The sequence below is a fragment of the Colletotrichum chrysophilum genome (assembly GCF_026319265.1).
Source record: "Colletotrichum chrysophilum strain AFK26 chromosome Unknown scaffold_77, whole genome shotgun sequence".
NCBI lineage: Eukaryota > Fungi > Ascomycota > Sordariomycetes > Glomerellales > Glomerellaceae > Colletotrichum > Colletotrichum chrysophilum.
Window position 1 is genome coordinate 50,048 of NW_026517364.1, and position 18,120 is coordinate 68,167.

The 18,120-nt window shown below is 51.5% G+C and overlaps 8 protein-coding genes and 2 non-coding genes across 10 annotated transcripts; 3 read left to right on the forward strand and 7 right to left on the reverse strand.

Annotated features, from left to right (window-relative positions):
* Positions 1–208: 208 nt before the first annotated feature.
* COL26b_008617 (uncharacterized protein) lies at positions 209–1,587 on the forward strand (the record flags this gene model as incomplete). The annotated part of the gene is made up of 6 exons (XM_053181369.1): positions 209–369; positions 423–589; positions 653–670; positions 861–919; positions 970–1,055; positions 1,116–1,587. 6 exons carry the CDS (start codon positions 209–211, stop codon positions 1,585–1,587), a joined length of 963 nt encoding a protein of 320 aa, XP_053034645.1.
* Positions 1,588–1,869: 282 nt separating this feature from the next.
* On the reverse strand, positions 1,870–2,587 carry COL26b_008618 (uncharacterized protein; the record flags this gene model as incomplete). The annotated part of the gene is made up of 2 exons (XM_053181370.1): positions 1,870–2,179; positions 2,238–2,587. The coding sequence occupies 2 exons, from the start codon at positions 2,585–2,587 to the stop codon at positions 1,870–1,872; spliced, it is 660 nt and encodes a 219-aa protein (XP_053034646.1).
* A 964-nt stretch (positions 2,588–3,551) lies between these two features.
* Positions 3,552–5,530, reverse strand: COL26b_008619 (uncharacterized protein; the record flags this gene model as incomplete). The annotated part of the gene is made up of 8 exons (XM_053181371.1): positions 3,552–3,590; positions 3,633–3,733; positions 4,023–4,109; positions 4,263–4,387; positions 4,862–4,968; positions 5,026–5,141; positions 5,198–5,320; positions 5,374–5,530. 8 exons carry the CDS (start codon positions 5,528–5,530, stop codon positions 3,552–3,554), a joined length of 855 nt encoding a protein of 284 aa, XP_053034647.1.
* Positions 5,531–6,194: 664 nt separating this feature from the next.
* COL26b_008620 (uncharacterized protein) lies at positions 6,195–7,322 on the reverse strand (the record flags this gene model as incomplete). Its single annotated transcript, XM_053181372.1, has 2 exons — positions 6,195–7,086; positions 7,144–7,322. 2 exons carry the CDS (start codon positions 7,320–7,322, stop codon positions 6,195–6,197), a joined length of 1,071 nt encoding a protein of 356 aa, XP_053034648.1.
* Positions 7,323–8,410: 1,088 nt separating this feature from the next.
* Positions 8,411–8,509, reverse strand: COL26b_008621. The gene has a single exon. It is a non-coding gene; the product is annotated as a tRNA-Leu (tRNA).
* Positions 8,510–9,241: 732 nt separating this feature from the next.
* On the forward strand, positions 9,242–10,297 carry COL26b_008622 (uncharacterized protein; the record flags this gene model as incomplete). Its single annotated transcript, XM_053181373.1, has 1 exon — positions 9,242–10,297. The coding sequence occupies one exon, from the start codon at positions 9,242–9,244 to the stop codon at positions 10,295–10,297; it is 1,056 nt and encodes a 351-aa protein (XP_053034649.1).
* Positions 10,298–10,396: 99 nt separating this feature from the next.
* COL26b_008623 (uncharacterized protein) lies at positions 10,397–11,938 on the reverse strand (the record flags this gene model as incomplete). The annotated part of the gene is made up of 2 exons (XM_053181374.1): positions 10,397–11,511; positions 11,707–11,938. 2 exons carry the CDS (start codon positions 11,936–11,938, stop codon positions 10,397–10,399), a joined length of 1,347 nt encoding a protein of 448 aa, XP_053034650.1.
* Positions 11,939–13,662: 1,724 nt separating this feature from the next.
* COL26b_008624 lies at positions 13,663–13,746 on the reverse strand. The gene has a single exon. It is a non-coding gene; the product is annotated as a tRNA-Gln (tRNA).
* A 956-nt stretch (positions 13,747–14,702) lies between these two features.
* COL26b_008625 (uncharacterized protein) lies at positions 14,703–16,214 on the forward strand (the record flags this gene model as incomplete). The annotated part of the gene is made up of 1 exon (XM_053181375.1): positions 14,703–16,214. The coding sequence occupies one exon, from the start codon at positions 14,703–14,705 to the stop codon at positions 16,212–16,214; it is 1,512 nt and encodes a 503-aa protein (XP_053034651.1).
* A 145-nt stretch (positions 16,215–16,359) lies between these two features.
* Positions 16,360–17,199, reverse strand: COL26b_008626 (uncharacterized protein; the record flags this gene model as incomplete). The annotated part of the gene is made up of 1 exon (XM_053181376.1): positions 16,360–17,199. The coding sequence occupies one exon, from the start codon at positions 17,197–17,199 to the stop codon at positions 16,360–16,362; it is 840 nt and encodes a 279-aa protein (XP_053034652.1).
* Between the last annotated feature and the right edge of the window lie 921 nt (positions 17,200–18,120).

An 18,120-nucleotide genomic window follows, 5' to 3' on the forward strand; every position in this document is an offset into this window, starting at 1 on the left:
CTCTTTGAGGCATATTATTCAAGTCTCCACCAATCACAGCGAGCCCCATCGTGGTGACAGCGACGGACTGGCTGGACGTTTTCAACTTCCCCGCCCCTCGGTTGCTAGCGTTGTCCGGCCCAAGATCCACGCGCAGAGGCTCCAGCAGAATGCATGACGCAGCTGATCAATTCAAGCAGTTCTGATATCACAGTATTGAATTTAGAAAATGGCAGACACTACCGAACAAGCTCCCCCGGAGCAGATCGAGGCAGGCGACGCTGGCCAGAGTGAGGACGAGTTCGAGCCCCAGGAATGGGAATCGTCCTCGTCTGGATCGGCCTCTGTTACGTCATCAATCTTGCAGCATGCTTACGCCAATGGAAGACGGTAAGAACTGATTACTGAGGAACCAGCATCGCGGCTTTGTTCACAAGGTTTAGGTACCACTACTATCGGGATGGAAAGTATCCCATCCCAAACGACGATATTGAGCAGAACCGCGAGGACATGAAGCACGCCATGGTCATGGAACTAACCGACGGAAAACTTTTCCATGCACCGATTGGAAAGACACCTGGGAAGATCTTGGATCTTGGAACCGGAGTTGGTGAGTCCGACCCACAGATTGATCTTGAAAAAGTCGAGCATCCATGTGTTTACAGAATTACAGGTACCTGGGCGATAGAAGGTGCGTCTGATTCTTGCTTGCGGGTAACCCTGTCAAATAAACTGCCATAAGACGGGTATGAACTGACAGGCTCTCTGCTAGTTGGAGATCTCTATCCCTCCGCAGAAGTGACCGGCTTAGACTTGTCTCCCATTCAATCCGACTGGTTTGTATATGAATCCAATCCCTGCGTCAGCCCTCCCTCTAACAGTCTCAAGGGTGCCCCCAAATGTTCACTTCATCGTTGATGACGTTGAGGACGAATGGCTTGTGAGTTTCTTTGGCAAAGTGAGGAAGTTTCTGTTGCTCAACGTGTTCAGTCTGGCGATAATTTTGACTTCATCCATATGCGGAACCTCGCATCTTTGGTTCATGACCTACCCAAGTTGCTTGAACGTGTCTATGCGTAAGCATCCAAAATTCCCAGTCTCCATGTCTCTTCGTGTTACTAACTGCTCCCTCATAGCAATCTCAAGCCCGGTGCGTGGGTCGAGACTCAAGATTTCAGTGCCAACGTCGCCTGCGATGACGGCACTATGCCTGACGATTGGTATCTCTTGCAGTTCTGGGAGAAGATCCGCCAGGCCATGTCGAAGCTCAACATCGATATACAGGTGGGACCTCGCATCGGTAAAATCATGGAGGAGGCAGGATTCATCAACGTGCAGAAGAAGTCGTACAAGGTCCCTGTCGGGACTTGGCCCAAGGACAAGACCTTGCGCTTGGTGGGCATGTACATGCGAACCGTGACTGAGGACTTCCTGGGTGCGGCAGCGAGTAAGCCGTTGGCGGCTTTGGGCATGGAACGGACGGAGATTGAGGTCTTTCTCGCCTTGGTCCGCAAAGCGATCAGGGACCCTGAGGTGCATGCGTATGGGACTTACTACTCATGGACTGGACAAAAGCCTCGTACCACTGAGGGCGAGCAGCATGCGTGAGTGCGTGAGAAAACACGAGGAATGGGAATCGCTGCTGCCGCATCAGGTGTGATTGAAACAATTTTTATCTGAATATTGCAACTAAGCCGCCGAAGACGCATCTTCAATCTGAGAGGTAATGTGATGATGGTACGCAGCCTTCAGTAGTGTTTATGAGGTTCTCAAAGAGTCCGTCATCAACGTAGTTACTTCACAGGAATTCGGTGGAGAGTATCAGATCACCAGGTCACATGTGTTTGTAAACAAACCAATGCTCTTACCATGAACGTCTCTAATGAAGAATTAATCTATCGGATCTACTTTACCGACAACCTTGGCTGGAACTCCGACAGCAACTGAATAGGGAGGAACATCCTTATTCACAACCGCTCCGGCGCCGATGGTACAGCCCTTGCCAATCGTGACTCCAGGAAGCACCGTAACATTGGCTCCCAGCCAGCAGTCATCCTCAATCGTGATCGGCTCCGCATACTCAATGTTGTCTCTCCGGGACTGCAGGCTAGTCTCATGCGTCGCCGTGATTAGGCTCACACCAGTAGCGAACATGACGCGGTCACCAATGGTGACGTGTGCGCAGTCCAGAATGACGGTGCTAAAACAATGTTAGGAAAGAACACTTGGAACAATCGAAGAAGGACGAGACGTCTTACTTGAAGTTGGCATAGAACCGGTCTCCAATGGTGATGTTGCAGCCGTAGTCTACTTGCAAGCTCGGCTCAAGGTAAATGTCTTCGCCCACCTTGCCGAACAGCTCCTTGATCATGGCAACCCTCTTGTCGGCGACTTGTTCCGCCGTGGCCTCCTCATCGGGGACATAGGTGTTGAACTTCTGAGCCATGCGACGTGCTCGGTTCCGGGCGTGAACCAGCTCGGGTGCCATGCAGCTGTAGAGCATTCCGGAGATCATCTTTTCGTAGTCATCGCACCAGGGGACGTGGGTCAGGGATTTGGCATAGGCCACCGCCTTTTCATTCTTCTCTGTGCGAACCGGGGGAACCATGGTGGTTGGATATGTGGTTAAGAGGGAGAAAAATGAAGAAACAACAAATCAAGATGGAATGCGATGAGCGATGGGCTTCTTTATATAGATTAAATGGATAAGGTAGGAAGGGAGCAAACGGCAGTGGTGATGATGTCTGGAGGGGACAGCTGGCCGAATTTCCTCATTGGGTAATAAAACCAATTGATCGTCTCCACTAAAGCAGCGGCTGAATTTCTGTTGGTTAGTGAAGTTCAGAGGCTTTTGTTGGGCTCCTCAAATGGAAGTATATCCAATCCAGTTGGCAAGACACGCGCTGTTAGCTATGGTGTTGTGTTCCTTCGCACAGTTATGAGATACCTACACTGATGCGCTGCGATGGATTGGGGTTAGCGTAGCGCACAGCTAAAGTACTCGCATTGCAGGGCCTAGTTACAGGGGACACATTGCGGTCAGAACACCCGACAGCGACTCGACGTCTCATGACCAAGAAAATACAATGGCGGTTACACAAGGCCCATTGAGCTCAAGCCAAAAATATTTTATCAGGGAGATCATATCTTTGTCGTGTCTCTCTAGGCTGATAATATCCACATCACTGCGTTGTCCCAGAACTAACCTTGACCTGGAACTCAGTGAACGAAATGAGTTGAAGTCTTGAAGACTTCTGATAGCTGGTCATACTATGATTGACCCATTCATTCGATAATTAGGTACTCATCACCCCTCAAAAATATCTGTTGTCTGATGTCTGGAACCCGCTAATATTCATCGCAAAATGCAGCACCAAGTGTCTACACTCCTCCACCAACAGGCTTTTGCCTAGCGAGATCTCGGTTGTAAAAATGCCGAATCAGGAGCGCTGTCAGGGCCGCACATGCCCCGAAACCAGCGGTAATGTAGTTTCCGGTCACGATGTAAGGCTGGAGGTTTGCTGGAAATGTGAAGATTGGGACCCATGCCGTAAAGATGTAGGCGAAAGCGTTCATCTGACAACGAACATCCACGTGTTAGCTTCGGCCCACTGAGAAGAGGGGATGAGTTGATGTTAGGTAGAACGACTCACCAAGGCAGAGGTGTACGCTCGCTTTTCTGGATCATGTCTGCTGGTCTCGTTCACCCAGGTCCAGGTGATTCCGGCACACGTGCCGGAGAGAGCGGTTAGATCTGAGAATGATAGTTAGCAATGATTTTGGGGAGTGAAGAATCAGTACGAATCTAAGGCCTTACAGTAAAGAGCCCAGCGACTGCCAATATTCGGTGGATGCACGGGAGTCGCGGCAAGGGCGATGGGAAAAATGATAGCCATGACGCTGGCAAACACCATGCCCGGCCATCGAGCTGACCTGGGAAGACTGTCGGAAACCCATGAATTGATGAGGGTGCAAACGATTGAGATAATGTTTATCTGAATCAGATCTCAGCCAAGCACGATATCAGCTACATATAGACGGACGCACGCCGAGAGGGATGATGTTGATTTCGGCAACTGAAAACACTGGAGGTTTTCCGGTAACGTTGTAGCTCTTCACCCAGAAAATCACTGGAAATTGTTAGTTCATGATGAGGGGAATGCCAATTCCTTTGACACTTACTGGATCCTCCAGATTGGCCAAGTTGTGCTAGGAACGCGAAGAATATGGGGACTTCTGGTGTCAGCGGGTGAGACTTTCACGAATGAACTGAGTGCTCCTACATAGATAGACGTGCCAGGTGGTATGCCATCGTTTGACGTCCTTCCATTTGAAAAGTCCAGTCATCGGTCGAACCTCGCTAGGCATTCTGGCACGAGCCAACTCGACCTCCTTCTCGGTGAATATCCTAGAAGTTGTAAGAACCTTTCCTTCATGGTTGCGGAGGACGCAGATACGAACCAATTCGGCTTTGCACGGGCCGGTAGCTGAGGCATCGCAAAGGCTGTCCACACGGCACAAGGAAAGGAAATGCAACCGCATACGCTGAGAGGTTGTCAGCTTCGCCGCCACCTTCGTGGGTCCACAACATCGGTTCAGCTGGAGAACTCACATGTACATCCATCTCCAACCAGGCAGACCGCTGACTCCATCTAGTCCGGCATAGACAGCAGCCATCAGGAATCCCGAGAAGAGGGGCCCAACAGAAGTGAAAACTTGGATCAAGGTGTTTCGCCGAGCTAGCTCATGAGGTTTGTAGTAGCTTGAGCAGACATACATAACCGCAGGGAAATGGCCTGCTTCAAACAGACCAACGCTGAGAAAAGAGTACCATAGTGAGCTTTGCAACCAATTAGAGTTAGATATGAGGGGTTCAGCTTACAAGAAGCGGAAGACATAGAGCTGGTTGACATCCTTGACACCAGCGGTAGCGAAGGTGAAGACGGTCCATGATAACTCAAGGAAGGCGATGTAAAGAGGCGCATTGACCTGCAAGCCCCTCGTTAGTCATTGTGGTCATCTACGGGTGCTCTGAGGATTGCTTACACGGGTGAGAAGCAAGTTGGATGGAATTTGACCAAACACATAGGCCGCACTCCAGATAGCGTTGGCGTAGTTGAGCTCTTTCCCATAGAGTGCGAGGTCTTCTTTCATACCGCTGTCTGATCGGTGTCTTAGCTTATCGTTTCGCATGACTAGTTCTGACTGTTGCACATACTGAACGCGTTGGTGATGTTGACTTGGTCCAAATAGCGACACATCACTCCCAAAGCAGAGGAAGAGATGAGCGTCAAATCGAGCTTGGTTAGAAATCTGGCCTCCTCTTTAGGGACATCCAGGGCTGCAATGATCAGCACGATGATACATGAGAAGATATCTGGTTGAGAGACGTACTTGACCAGAAGAAGGATTTCCATGTCCTCTTGGACTCCGTATAATTTGCGCCATTGGTGGTTTCATGATCGGAGTCCTTGGAACGAACTGGCGATTCTTCGTTGCTATGCCGGACGACGGAAGCATTCTTCACGTCTTTTTCTTGAGGCAGCGACATGATTGCAACAGCTTTGGACATGTATGCATTGCGCCTGATGGAGACATCTGGCTGTTGATCGAGACTGAGCACTGATCTTATCTGTCAGGCCAATAGCCACACCCATGGGCTCTTACTCCAGGGACAGGTAGGTTGGGGTTCGAATTCAGTGTCGCCTTCAGCGGGTCTCATGGCGACATCGCGCGATGAGTGGGCAGACTTCAGTCCAGGGCATCGTCAGCTCATGGTCAGGCACGTCAGCTAGTCATTCAAAATCAATCATTGCTGACATTTACAGCCAGATTTTATCGTCTATGCCTTACTTGACAACCTTAGCGATCGTCGGTTATCAGTGATGTTGGGCTTTGGCAAGGGCAATCTGCAGCCGGGAAGATGACGCGAGATTGTTCCAACCACGGGGCCATATTCAAGATGGCGTGCTTCAGCCCGTCGGGAAGAGTCCGCTTTCTTGTCGCAAATTTCGGGTCAATGTCACTGCAAAGGCATGAGCCACGGCCTTGGGTGAAAAAGCATCGGCAAAGATCACAATATTGAAGGACGCCGGTTAAGAGAGTAGTAACATATAATATTTACTTTGAACATAAGTTGTCCTTTTTTGGGATGATTATATCATCTGTAGGGTTCGCCTCAGACAGGACGCGGGAAAAGAACTTCGAGGTTTCACTCACTGAGCGGCCAGGAACGCGTCAATATCGGCGGTGATGTCAACCAGCGGCCACTCCGTACGGTTTCCGGCCAGTGTGCCCGCAACCTTGTCGTCGCCGAACCACTCAGTCACCGAGTACACACTGCCACCAATCTGCACCGTCGCCGTAGTCGAGCCACCCTCAGCCAGGTATGCGTTGGGGACGGTACCGACGACCGCAGCCGAGTCCCACTTAGCATCCGCCGAGTGAAGCACGACCGTGCCATCGACATTATCGGAGACAAGGATGACGGTGCCCTTGTACCGCGACGGGATCGACGCACCGTCAAGCGCCGAGCCGATGGTGCTCGCCAAGGTCAATGGGATCCGGGCCGGTGTCGGAGCAGTGGCGTTAGAAGCGGTGTCGAGACTGAATCGGTAGAGCTGTCCATCGGAGCTGTCCGCGATGAGGATCGACTTGCCGTCAGGCGCTGCTACGAGGCCAGAGAAACCGTGAATGGTGTGGTCCGCAGGTGTTTTGAGGTACCACGCAGTCGCCTCGGATCCGTCGGGGCTGACGCGGATGATGCTGCTGGGAAAGGTGCCGAGAGCATATGTGGTGCCATCGGGGCCGTGAGCCGTGTCCTGGAAGCCGCCGTAAACGCCGCCAGTGACTTCAGTCAAATTGCGCCGCCAGAGGACCTTCTCCTCCGTGAGGTTGTACTTTACGAGAATGTTGTCACCGGTGATGTTCTGTCCTGCCGTGTCGAAAGCGGATCCGGCGTCGACGATAATGGACAGCCGATCAAGAGGATCGACGCGGACGCCGCTGGAGTGAAGCTCGCTGTCGAAACTGAGTCCGGGCAGCTGGATGGTCTTGATCTCGGAGGTGTACGGGTTCCAAGTCGCGACGCTTGCGTTGTAGAGGACGCTAGGTGAGGTAGATGAGAAACCGGTGGTTGTTTGGAGCCAGCAGAGGAAATCTCACCTGAAGTAAGCTAGGCAACGCTTTTCGTCAAAGTCAGCGTTCTCGGGGTAGAGCTGAAAGGCGTTGACCGTCTTGTTTCCTGACACCGAGCCACATGTCGTGTTGTGATGTTTTGTCGGGCATGCTTGGACTGCTGGCAATGCCAGCAGGGGCAGTAGATAGGTGAGAAAAGCGGCCATCTTGACTGAGATGATGTGGATAAAAGGCAGCTAGAAACCACCGGTAATTGTGGTTTGAGATGCCTATTATTCATGGATCTTTGAACGAGGATATCGCGCAACTTATGTACTCACTTCAAGTCCCGGGCGCGAAGACTCCCGGTTCTCTCCTGTCTACTTACAAATGGCAGGTCACTTACAAATTCCCGACATTAGTAGACATGCGCGTCAATCTCATTTCTCGTAATGCTACAATGGCAACTAACGGGGAGAACGAGGACCCGCAATCATGGGTGTAGCCGGTTACGGCAGTGCAAAGTTGACTCGTGCTTAGGGATGTAGAATGGGAGAAAACTTGGTGAGGTGGTTGTTCAGCCCTACGGAGTCAAAATGCATCCGACGGGAACTAATTGGCAACAAGCTTTTGGCAAGATGCCTACGCCCGGCAAATCTGTTTCTTATTCGACATCGTTTCGACGCATATCAGCCGTTGTTTTTACAGGTGTTCACTCTCCAGACGGACTAAAACACCGACAGTGTGACAAGTATCGACTACCGCTCGTTCCCGCCGAGCCTTTCAACATCCAAACATGGAATGACATGAACTACGGAGGCCGCGGGGCATTTCAGAGCGCAAAAAGGGAATGCAAAAAATACAGCAGAACAGCAAGCATATGTTCCATCAGTATTGTCCGATCCATTTGAGCCAATGATAGACTCTTCACTCCTTATGGTAGTTGGAATGAATTACGCCCAGCCATCCACTAGCTCGTTCAGGAAGTTTTATCCAGACCCATCAGCGCACTGCCGCTGTCAATTTCAAGGGTGACCAAGCTTTGATCTTGATAGCTTGGCGTTTAGATAACCGTATTGAGCACAGCTTCATGATCCCCAGGAATCCGATTTCCGAGGCCCCACATGATGAACATCTGCATCGAGAGTCGTTCTCGTCACGATCTCCGTTGCGTTAACTCGCGCTTAGAGAAGACCTTTACAGGCTACCGTTGAATCTGCTTGATAGAGACAGGAGGGTTGCGAGCAGACCGCGCGCCAATCTAAGAAAAAAAGTGAGTGCATCGTCTCTCGATTATGACAACAAAAATGAAAAATGAAAGGGACGAGACTCGAACTCGCGCGGGTTGCCCCACCAGGAAACAGATGTTAAGCTGACCTTAACCTGGCGCCATAACCAACTCGGCCACCCTTCCGTGTCGTGATCCTTAGATCGGTGATGGTGGCCCGGGAGGATTACGGGGATATCGACGAGCCCTAGCTTGCAGAATTTTCGAACTTGGTGTTGTGGGGTATGGCGAAGTGGATTTCACGAGAGCCCTGGCCGAATGAGTCTGCACCCACAGACCGGGCCAGGCCCGGAGCCGGGAGAATTGAAAGGGACGAGGCGCATTAAGGCTGCACCGGTACAGGGATGAGACACAGGAAGTTAATGCAGCAAGACTACTGGAATATGCGGTAGGTTCGCGTAAGGGTAACACCAACCAACATCCATTAGGTACTTTGACTGCAATAGTGGTGATGTCATGGCAGGACCCTGAATGCAAGCTGCAGGGAGCTTTGACGCGGAACATCGAATCCTTCGCCGTGGTTTTAGCGCTTATGGCTTGCCGCAATGCCGACTCGCGCCTAGAATTGCAGGTCGCGTTCCGTGGCAGTCTCCAATGACAAAGGCCCGGCGATAAAATGGTGTTAACCCGGACTCAATGTACGTACCACGTGCTAAGCCCGTGTTTGATACAGCTTAGTTCCGCCGCTCCCTTGATGTAATAATGGATTTACAGAGATGCAAGCGTTGATAAGAGCACCTGGATCTTCCAACTCGCGAATCAAACCAAGAACACAATCGCGGCAACTCAACCTTGTTAATCTTGTTGAGAATAAGACCTACTAAAACACCAACAGAGACCGCACACAGCAACTTCAGGATGTCATCCACGAAAGGTCTTGTCCTTGTTACGGGCTCAAATGGATTCATCGGTGCTCGGACTGTCGAGGCATTCCTTCATGCTGGATACTCTGTCAGGGCAGTAACCCGATCGCAATCATCGGCTTCTGGTCTGCTCGACGCACTCCCAAAATTTTCCGAGTCTGGTCAGCTATCAACATCTCTCGTTCCCGATATCACCGTCCCAGGTGCCTTCGACGAGGCTGTCAAGGGAGTCACGGCCATCGCCCACCTTGCAAGCCCCGTCAACTTCAAGATCATAGACGCGGATCTCATCATCAGCTCGGCCGTCAAAGGCACAACCGGTATTCTGGAGTCCGCTCTCCGAGAACCAAGCTTGAAGTCGTTTGTGTACATGTCTTCGATCGTGGCAGTGCGGGGCCAGGGAGAAAAGTACCAAGGCCGCAGCGTCACCGAAGAAGACTGGAACGACGAGGCAGAAGACACGCTGGCGAGACTCGGCGACGCTGCCACCGGCCACAACCTCTACGTCGTCAGCAAAATCAGAGCCGAACGCGCATTCTGGGACTTTCGGACTAAAAGTACAGACAAGATTAAGTTCACCATGACGGCAATTAACCCGGTCTGGGTTGCGGGGCCGCCTCTGATTTTGCCCGAAGACCCGAACAAGCTGAGCGATACCGCAATCATCGCCTACCAGATCATGGCCGGCCAGGCTGTCCCGCCGGCGGGACCTGGCAACGGAACTCACGTCGACGTCCGGGATGTTGCCCGGCTGATCACGTTTGCGGTGGATCATCCAGACATTACTGACGGCCAGCGGTACATTGCGGGCGGTAATGGCAACTTCGCCAACGTTCAAGCCTACAGCGATGTTCTCCGCAAGGCTTATCCAGACAGGCGGGATATCATAGTTGAAGGCGAACCTGGGAAAGGTTATCTTGAAGACTACAGCGAGCCCCCTGAATCTAGGAAGGTCGATGCGAGCAAGGCGGTGAAGACATCAGGCCAGAGCTGGATACCGTTTGAGAAGACGTTACTGGATGCAGCAAAGGCATATGAGAGATACTTCTAAGAGACATTATGTGTTGACTTGAAAGAAGACTTCAAACGTCGAGCGTAAGGATGGTCTGCTAGTTTGTGTGAACAAACGCAAAAATAGTCATCACTACATTTAGCTTATAGACTCAACAGTAACTGCTCTGACCCGTCCACTCCGACTCGACCTGACTACTCGCACATGAGCATCTTGATCGCTCAATTGGCTTTCAACATGTGAGTCGGACGATTGCGTCGCACCCTCCAATACCCACGCAGTTTCATCCGACACAATCTGGGCAATTCCTTGCCAGTAGTTCCCCTGACTAGAGTACCTGCATTGCACCATAAAGATGAGGATCACAGTCAGGCCGACTGCCATATTCAGAGCTACCACGCCGAACACAACCATCAGACCTCGAAAGCTCTGCGGCGTCAGCACGTTAAGAGACGAAGTCAGCACTGCGTTTCCCTTGACATCAAACTGCGGGAGCGCGTCGTTGATGATCGAGCCTGACAGTGCTGTCAAAGTGGACTGCATCGCCACGCCTGGCCTGTTGGTCGCGTTGAGAATGTCGGAGAAGATGGCTTGGTATTCGACATTAGGTTTTACGTGGGAGATTCCGCTTCCGAGCGGATCCATGAAGATCGAGATGTTGTCGCGCGGCGAGTTGTAAAGATCGTTGATGAGCTTGTTGGTGAGGTATTGCGTGGCGTTGAGGTGCTGCCGATTTTGAATGAAGTCGACGCTGTAGATGCCACGCCGGGTTGTCGTATTGGATCGAGGCCCGATGCCCAGCTGGCGCTGAACTTTGCGAGTATCCCATACCTTTCTGTCGGCGTCCCAGGTCACCTTAGGTTCTGTCAAGTCCTTCTCACTCGAGACCTTGACATCGGCAAAGTTGATTGCGACTTGTTGGAAGCAGATGGTCATGTCCAGCCTCAGAACGCCCTTGTTGATCCGTCTGCCCTCGGGGGTAAGTTCTGCGATGGGGCGTTCGTATGTAATCCACTCTCCATCGGTGTATGAAACATTCGGTAAGGCGAGGTTGACACTCAAGAAGCGCCCATCAGAGCTCCTCCACAGCTCGTGAGTTCCGTTCGTGCGGAAGAACAAGAAGGCCTCTGACCAAGCTCTCACAGGATCAGCCGAGATTGTGGAGTTTTGGGCGCTTGCTCTGGCATTGCTGCCGTCTGGCAGGCATAGACCGTTCGTCAGACCCTGCTTGACTTGTGCTTCGGTATATTGGACTTGTGGGAGGGAGCAATTGAAGGACGAAGGGAAACACGCTCCGTCCTCACATCCTGGCGGTAATTGCAGTCCTGCTTCCCGAAAGGTTGCCTGGATTGATATATTGCCAACAAGTGCGAGGTAGAAAGACAGCAGACTGGTTGAGGAGGGGGGCACTGTCATAGATAGAGCGGCGGAGACGGAGGGACGCATACAGACGAACCGAGAGTCGAATCCGTAACCTTTGCCTTCGTAGGCGCGCAACGACGACATTCTCTCCGAGGAAACGGGCAAGAAGACTTTGTTGAGGATTCCTGTGTCGCTAACTCCCAGGTTGTTTGGCGTGGAGTTGGCTGATGACGGCACCTCACCGAAGGGAACATATGCTCTGGGCCGCAAAATCCAGTCGTTCGTTTGCCGATTCAGCGAAATCACCTCCTGACTCATGTGTAGTCTCAAAGTACTATCACGGGCATCTCCAACCAAAGAGGCTAGGCCTAAGTCTGAAACCAGGAGTGTTGAAGAGAACTGGACGGCAAGAGTAGTCAGGAGAAGAATGACCACTAGCGCGGCCTGCAAGATAGACTTGCGGGCAGAAGATACAAGCAGCCATGCCAGTCTCAAAGGCCCGTCGTTCGCGCAGCGAATCATGGAAATTTCGGCAACCCTGTACAGAGGTACTCCGTGTCTTTCCAAGACGATGCCCGCGACGAGGCTTGTGTAGATTGCTGATTGTGCAGTGACTGCGCTCCGAAGAAGAACGGTTGACAGGGTGATTGCTTGTGTGATGTATTGGTCGAGCATGATCCGCCTCCAGGCGACGGATGCGGTCCTTCCGTCTTCGAAGCCTTCGCCGGACCACAGAAAGAGAAGAAAGCCGAGGATTCCCAGTATGAGTGTCGTCCCACCGCCGATGATTATCATGCCGTATTGCCCCAATCCATACTGCAGCCGGTGCAGGTAGCTTTTAGAATAATCTTTCGTCTCGTCGGTTTCGGATTTGAATGTTGCTTTTGGAGACTTCGCAAACGTCACCTTCGGAGTAGGCTGTACAGACGCCTCCGCCTGAGGGAAGAATGAGTACCCCATACTCCTAGCGCATGCTCAGCTCGAAGCTGTGCACCTGTGAAGATTGGACGGAGCTCAGATGACACCCAGCAACAAACAGCTGCCATCATCTCCAATACTCAGAGGACGGCCATGGATATACATAAGCATAACCAACCTCGACCAGCCGCACCCTCGTCACCCACGCGGGGGAGCTCGTTCCCGTCCCACCACGCTGTCTTGAATCAAGCAAACATGCATACTTCAAAACGGATCTCCCCGCATCACAAAGACGCAACGAATGGCGCGCTCTCGTCAAGTCTGCCTTGCCGTATTAGACTCAACGACGACATGGAGCTGCTACAGTCGGCTCCAGAGTGTCGGGGCAGGTATTGGTCAATTTGAGTTGTTGGTCCGTGAATCCCGCCGCACCTTATCGACAAACATCGTGATGCATGAATGTCAGGTGGGAACTGTTCGTCGAAAAGGGATGTTGGAAGGACGTGCGTGGGGGAGTTGCAGGGGTTCTCTGGCAGATGGCGTCGCAGAGCGTACGGCGAAGCTCGAGATGCTTGCACCGATCCTACGCGACGGGTCTTGACACCCATGGCAAGCGAAACTCTGATACGGCAAACTTGGGGATTGCGCGCTGTGATGGAAGACGGGACCAACATGATGACAACTGTGAGAATGGCGCCTGTCTGCCACATAAATGCTGGAAGAGGCAATCCGACTGAGTCGGTGTTCACTCGGTTTCGGAGACGCCAATAGTCTCAAACATACGCTACAACATTGAGTGAGGTAGTTAATACAGCGCCAATATAGCTTTCAAACCAAATACATGCCAAGCAGGGCGCTGGAAAACTGGAACGGGCAGAAAAGGAAATGGAAGATGCGGGATGAACTCAACGGCCCGCAACCAAAATTTAGACTTCGGTTCTTGTTAAGCGCGGGGTAAGAGCCCATATTTAGGTGCTGCACGTTAACAAAGGTAAAAAAGAAAAAGAAACAAAAGGAAAGCAACATGCAGCTGCCAACAGCCGGCCTAAATCAATGCACAACGCTATTGTAAGTGTCGTGGAACATGAAGGCCTCTGGAATGAAAATCCAAAAGACAAAAGTTGAGGTCGAGCCCGGGTTCGAACCGGGGTTGCCGGAAGTTTTGATACGATCAAAATCCGGAGTGATAACCACTACACTACACAACCGAGAGTCGCTGCTGAACAGGCGGAGTCCCTGTTCCGTGATTGGCCGGAGAACAGAGCAGCTCATGAGGCCTTGCGACTGGCGTAAAGCCGACGTGATCGGCGCGCCTCTCCTTGTCAGCGGCGGAAACCTCGCCGAAAATCTGCTCAAGGAAAATCACTCTCCACAACTCCCTCAGTCCATGTTGAGGCTCTTGGGGCCCGCGACCGCGAACACTGCAACCTCATCTCGCAGAGTTGTCTTGGCACTCACCTTGACGGGGCACTGGAATATTCTCAAGACACGCTGCGCCCTGAAACCAAGCAGCCGGGACACACCTGAAATGCGCCCTTCGTCATCTGTTTGGTGCGAATTCTCCCCATCCAGAACCTACAATGCCATCCGCAATATCTCTCAGGAGATGGTAAGTCTTGGCAGCCTGATGCTCCAGAGTGGCAGTGCGCCGACTTTCAATGGTCCCGCAGAGGCCTCTAGGGCGCTTTACGGCGCGTTATGAATACAGAGATCCCCAGAAATCTCGGGGAACAATGACTCGAGCGCCTGTGGGCGGACTTTTGACATGCCCGCCCGCTTGGTACATCCCTGGCGGGGGCCGAACTCTATCTCAATAGAGTGAGGAAACAATCTAAGAAACTTTCTGCATCTTGATTGAAGTTGGGACGATGGGGGAATTGCTACGGTCAAGCTGCCCCTTTCCATTACAACCTTACTGATGGTTCATCCAGAGTCCGGCAGTCCCGGTTGACGAGACCGACCGGCGAATACCTCCGTATGGTGCGAGTAACCCGGTGGGAGTGATGATTATGGACGATGCCAAGAAATCACCATGGGATTTAGGGGGGCTATATGAGATGCGTATAAAGAGAAGCACAACGCTCTGGCATCACGGACTGCTCGGCGAAGTTTTCCAAGCACGGAATTCCAACTCCAGTCTCTCTTTCGTCTGACCTCCGACATCATGGTCCGTCTTTCCAGCTTCGTCGCCTTCGCCGCGGCATCCCTCGCCCCGTTCACCCAGGCCCAAGACCTGGAGACATGTCTTGAGACGGCGGGTCTCATCACATCGTTCCCCGAGACCAACGCCTCGTTCCCTAACGACATCCGCTCATGGCAGCGCCGCATCACCCCCACCCCGGCCGGTGTCGCCTGGCCGCGCACCACACCTGAGGTGGCCGCCGCCCTTGCCTGTGCCCGGGAGGCCAAGGTGCTCGTCGCCGCTCGTGATGGCGGCCACTGCTACGGCTCTTACAGCTTGCCTACTGCCGGCCTCACCATCAACATGACCCATTTCCAGAACGTCAGCTATGACGATACTACTGGCTTGCTTACCTACGGCGGTGGTGGTTTGGTGAGCCCGGTCGTCAGCTGGCTCTGGAAGGAGCACGGCGCCCGTTTCCCCCACGTCCGCGCCAACATGGTCGGACTTGCCGGCTCCTCCATCGGAGGTGGCTTCGGCTCCCTCTCCCGCATGCTCGGAACTCCCATGGACTACCTCGAGGGTGCCACGTACATGCTGTACAACGGTACCATTGCTGAGTGCTCTCGCACCAAGAACCCTGACCTCTTTTGGGCTCTCCAGGGTGCCGGCAGCTCCTACGGCATTATTCTTGACCTGACCACCAAGACTTGGAAGCCTACCTACGAGAAGGCCATCGACTACACCATCACTCTCAACGACACCTCGCTCACTGCCGGCGTTGACGCCCTCCTCGCCATCCAGGAACATGTCATCACCGGCGAGTGGCCCGATGAGCTGACCCTCCGCTGGTCCCTCACCGCGCCACCCTTCACCGGCTCCGGCTTCTACTGGGGCAACCCCGACGACTTCGACGCTCTGATGGCGCCTCTCATGGCCAAGCTCCCCGCCGGCACCAACCTCACCCGCAACATCAACGACTTCTGGGCCACCGAGAACGTCGCCACCCCCTCCATCGACACCCCCGTCGACACCTACCCTCCCCGCAGCTTCTACCTCCAGGCCCTCGTCCTCCGCGCCGACCAGCCCTTCACCAAGGAGTCTGCCAGCGCGCTCTACGAGCACACCACCCTCGCCTTCAACCGCACCGACCTGACCAAGTTCGGCTTCATCGACCTCTGGGGCGGCAAGCCCGCCCGCGCCCTCAAGGACGAGGACACCTCCTTCGCCCACGCCAACAGTCTCTGGCTCATCCGCTGGGAGGGCCGTCTCGCCACCGGCCTCACCGACTTCCCCGCCGACGGCCTGACGTACATGCAGAACGGCCTTGAGCCCTTCCGCCAGCAGTTGACCACCGAGGGAGTGCCCCTGCGCGGTTTCGTCAACTACCGCGACACGGCCTTGTCTGTTGACCAGTGGAGCGAGCGTCTGTACGGCAAGAACTACGCCAAGCTGCAGCAGTTGAAGACCGTCTATGACCCTGAGGGCATGTTCACTGCTCATCCTCAGAGCATTCCTCTTCCTGGCCAGGAGCCCCCTGCCGCGATTAACTAGGCTGGCAGGTTGAAATCTCGGAAAATTGATGTATATACTTCAGGCTTGAGACTATTATGAGTCCAGCCAAAACATATTAAGAAATTCATTGGAACTTGGTAAAAGCATGGCGTGCCTATGATAAAACTTATTCCAGCACTAAGCCTCATGCCGCTAGCTTGCCTCCTGACAGTATTCTTCTCGCAGTATCCTTCATTGCATTCATCGCAACAAGATACAGACTAGGACCGACGCTGATTCTAGCTACCCCAATTTTCCCAAGCTCACCCGTTGACAATGAATCAGACTGATCACCCAGCTTCACCGCAACCCGGCCCGATAGCTCCCGCACAAGAAGTTCAACCTCTGACGTCCGCAATCCCCGGCCCATGCCGCCCCAGTAGAAGACCGTCGTCGCTCCTGCTTCAAGGTACTTCCTGCCCCTGGCAACAGCCTCCTTCAATGCACTCTCATCGTTGTTGGAGAAGTACGGTTCCAGCCTGAAGATGTCGCATCTCGCATTGATTACAAAGTCGGGACATCCGGCCTCCCTCGCCGCTGCAAAAGCCCTGTTGAGACGCTTGACCTGGATGTCGGTATCGTACAACGACCCCTCGATTCCCTGTCCAAACCCAGCCGACGGGATGCTGTCTTCGATATTCGCGCCCACAGCTCCGAGCTCAATGACTTTCTTCACGACGTCTTCGATACTTTCGCCGTAGCCGTCTTGGATGTCGACTGTGAGCGGGAGCCCTGCAGCCTTGACAGCGGGGGCGATCTGTGCGATAGCGGCTAGGTTTTGCTCCAACGTGAGGTCCTCGTCTTTGATTCCCAGAATTGCCGCAATAGCCCACGAGGCTGTGGCGATCGCTTTCACAGGCTTGGAGTCGCCGGTGTTGAGAGAGACAATGGCGTTGAGGGACGCGAGGTCCCACACATTGGAGAGGACGAGTGGCTTCGAGGGGGCATGGAGCTCCTTCAGCTCCGTTGCTAGATGGGTGCTCATGGTGTTTGGCGGTGATTTGGCTTCCGCGTGGATGTCTATGAGTGCAGTGAAAGGATGAAAACTATAACTTCGTGCAATAATTGAAGGTTGGATTACTGCGAAGCGATGAGTTCGCAATGACTCTTCGCGGGGAGCCCCTTATATAGTAGGGCGCTAAAAGAAATAGTTAACCCCTCTATAATAACGCGAAATTTTGCGTTTTTTTATATACTTAAAAAACACCCATTATTATAAAATACGTATAACGCTTACTATAATAAAATATAAGGATTTTAATAAGTACTCTATACTTTAGTTATTAATAATTAAAGATTTAGGGAAAGTATTAAACTAGTTAATTAGTATATAATATTACTTTTTATCAAGATATTAATAAGTAATATATTTATAATATTATTATATCCTATAAAGTCTTAAATTATAATATCTCTTTATTAAACTATAATTATATAAAAAAACTTTCTAATTATGATAAATAATATATTTTATAAATTATTAACTTTAACCTTTTTATTACTAACTAAGAGCTATTTAATCTTTGTTATCTTCATATTTATATAATAATATTATATTAAAATTTTAAAACTAAAGGATGTTTATATTTAAATAGTAATATATCTATATTTTAATAAAGAAGTAATTAGTAAAAAATATTATTTTACTTTCTATTATAAAGATAAACTACGTAAGTTTTAATACATAGTTCCCTTTATGAAGAAGAATATTATTAATAAAAGTATAAGTTATAAGAAAAGGTAAGTTTTTTATTTTATTAATTAATTTTATTGTAATTTTTTCATACTTTTTTAAATTATTATTTTAACCAAAAGTAATAAGAATAAGTTTAATTAATATATTAAAGAAATATATCTAACCTAAGTATTAAAATTAATGTTCTTTATAGATATTTTAAAATACTAT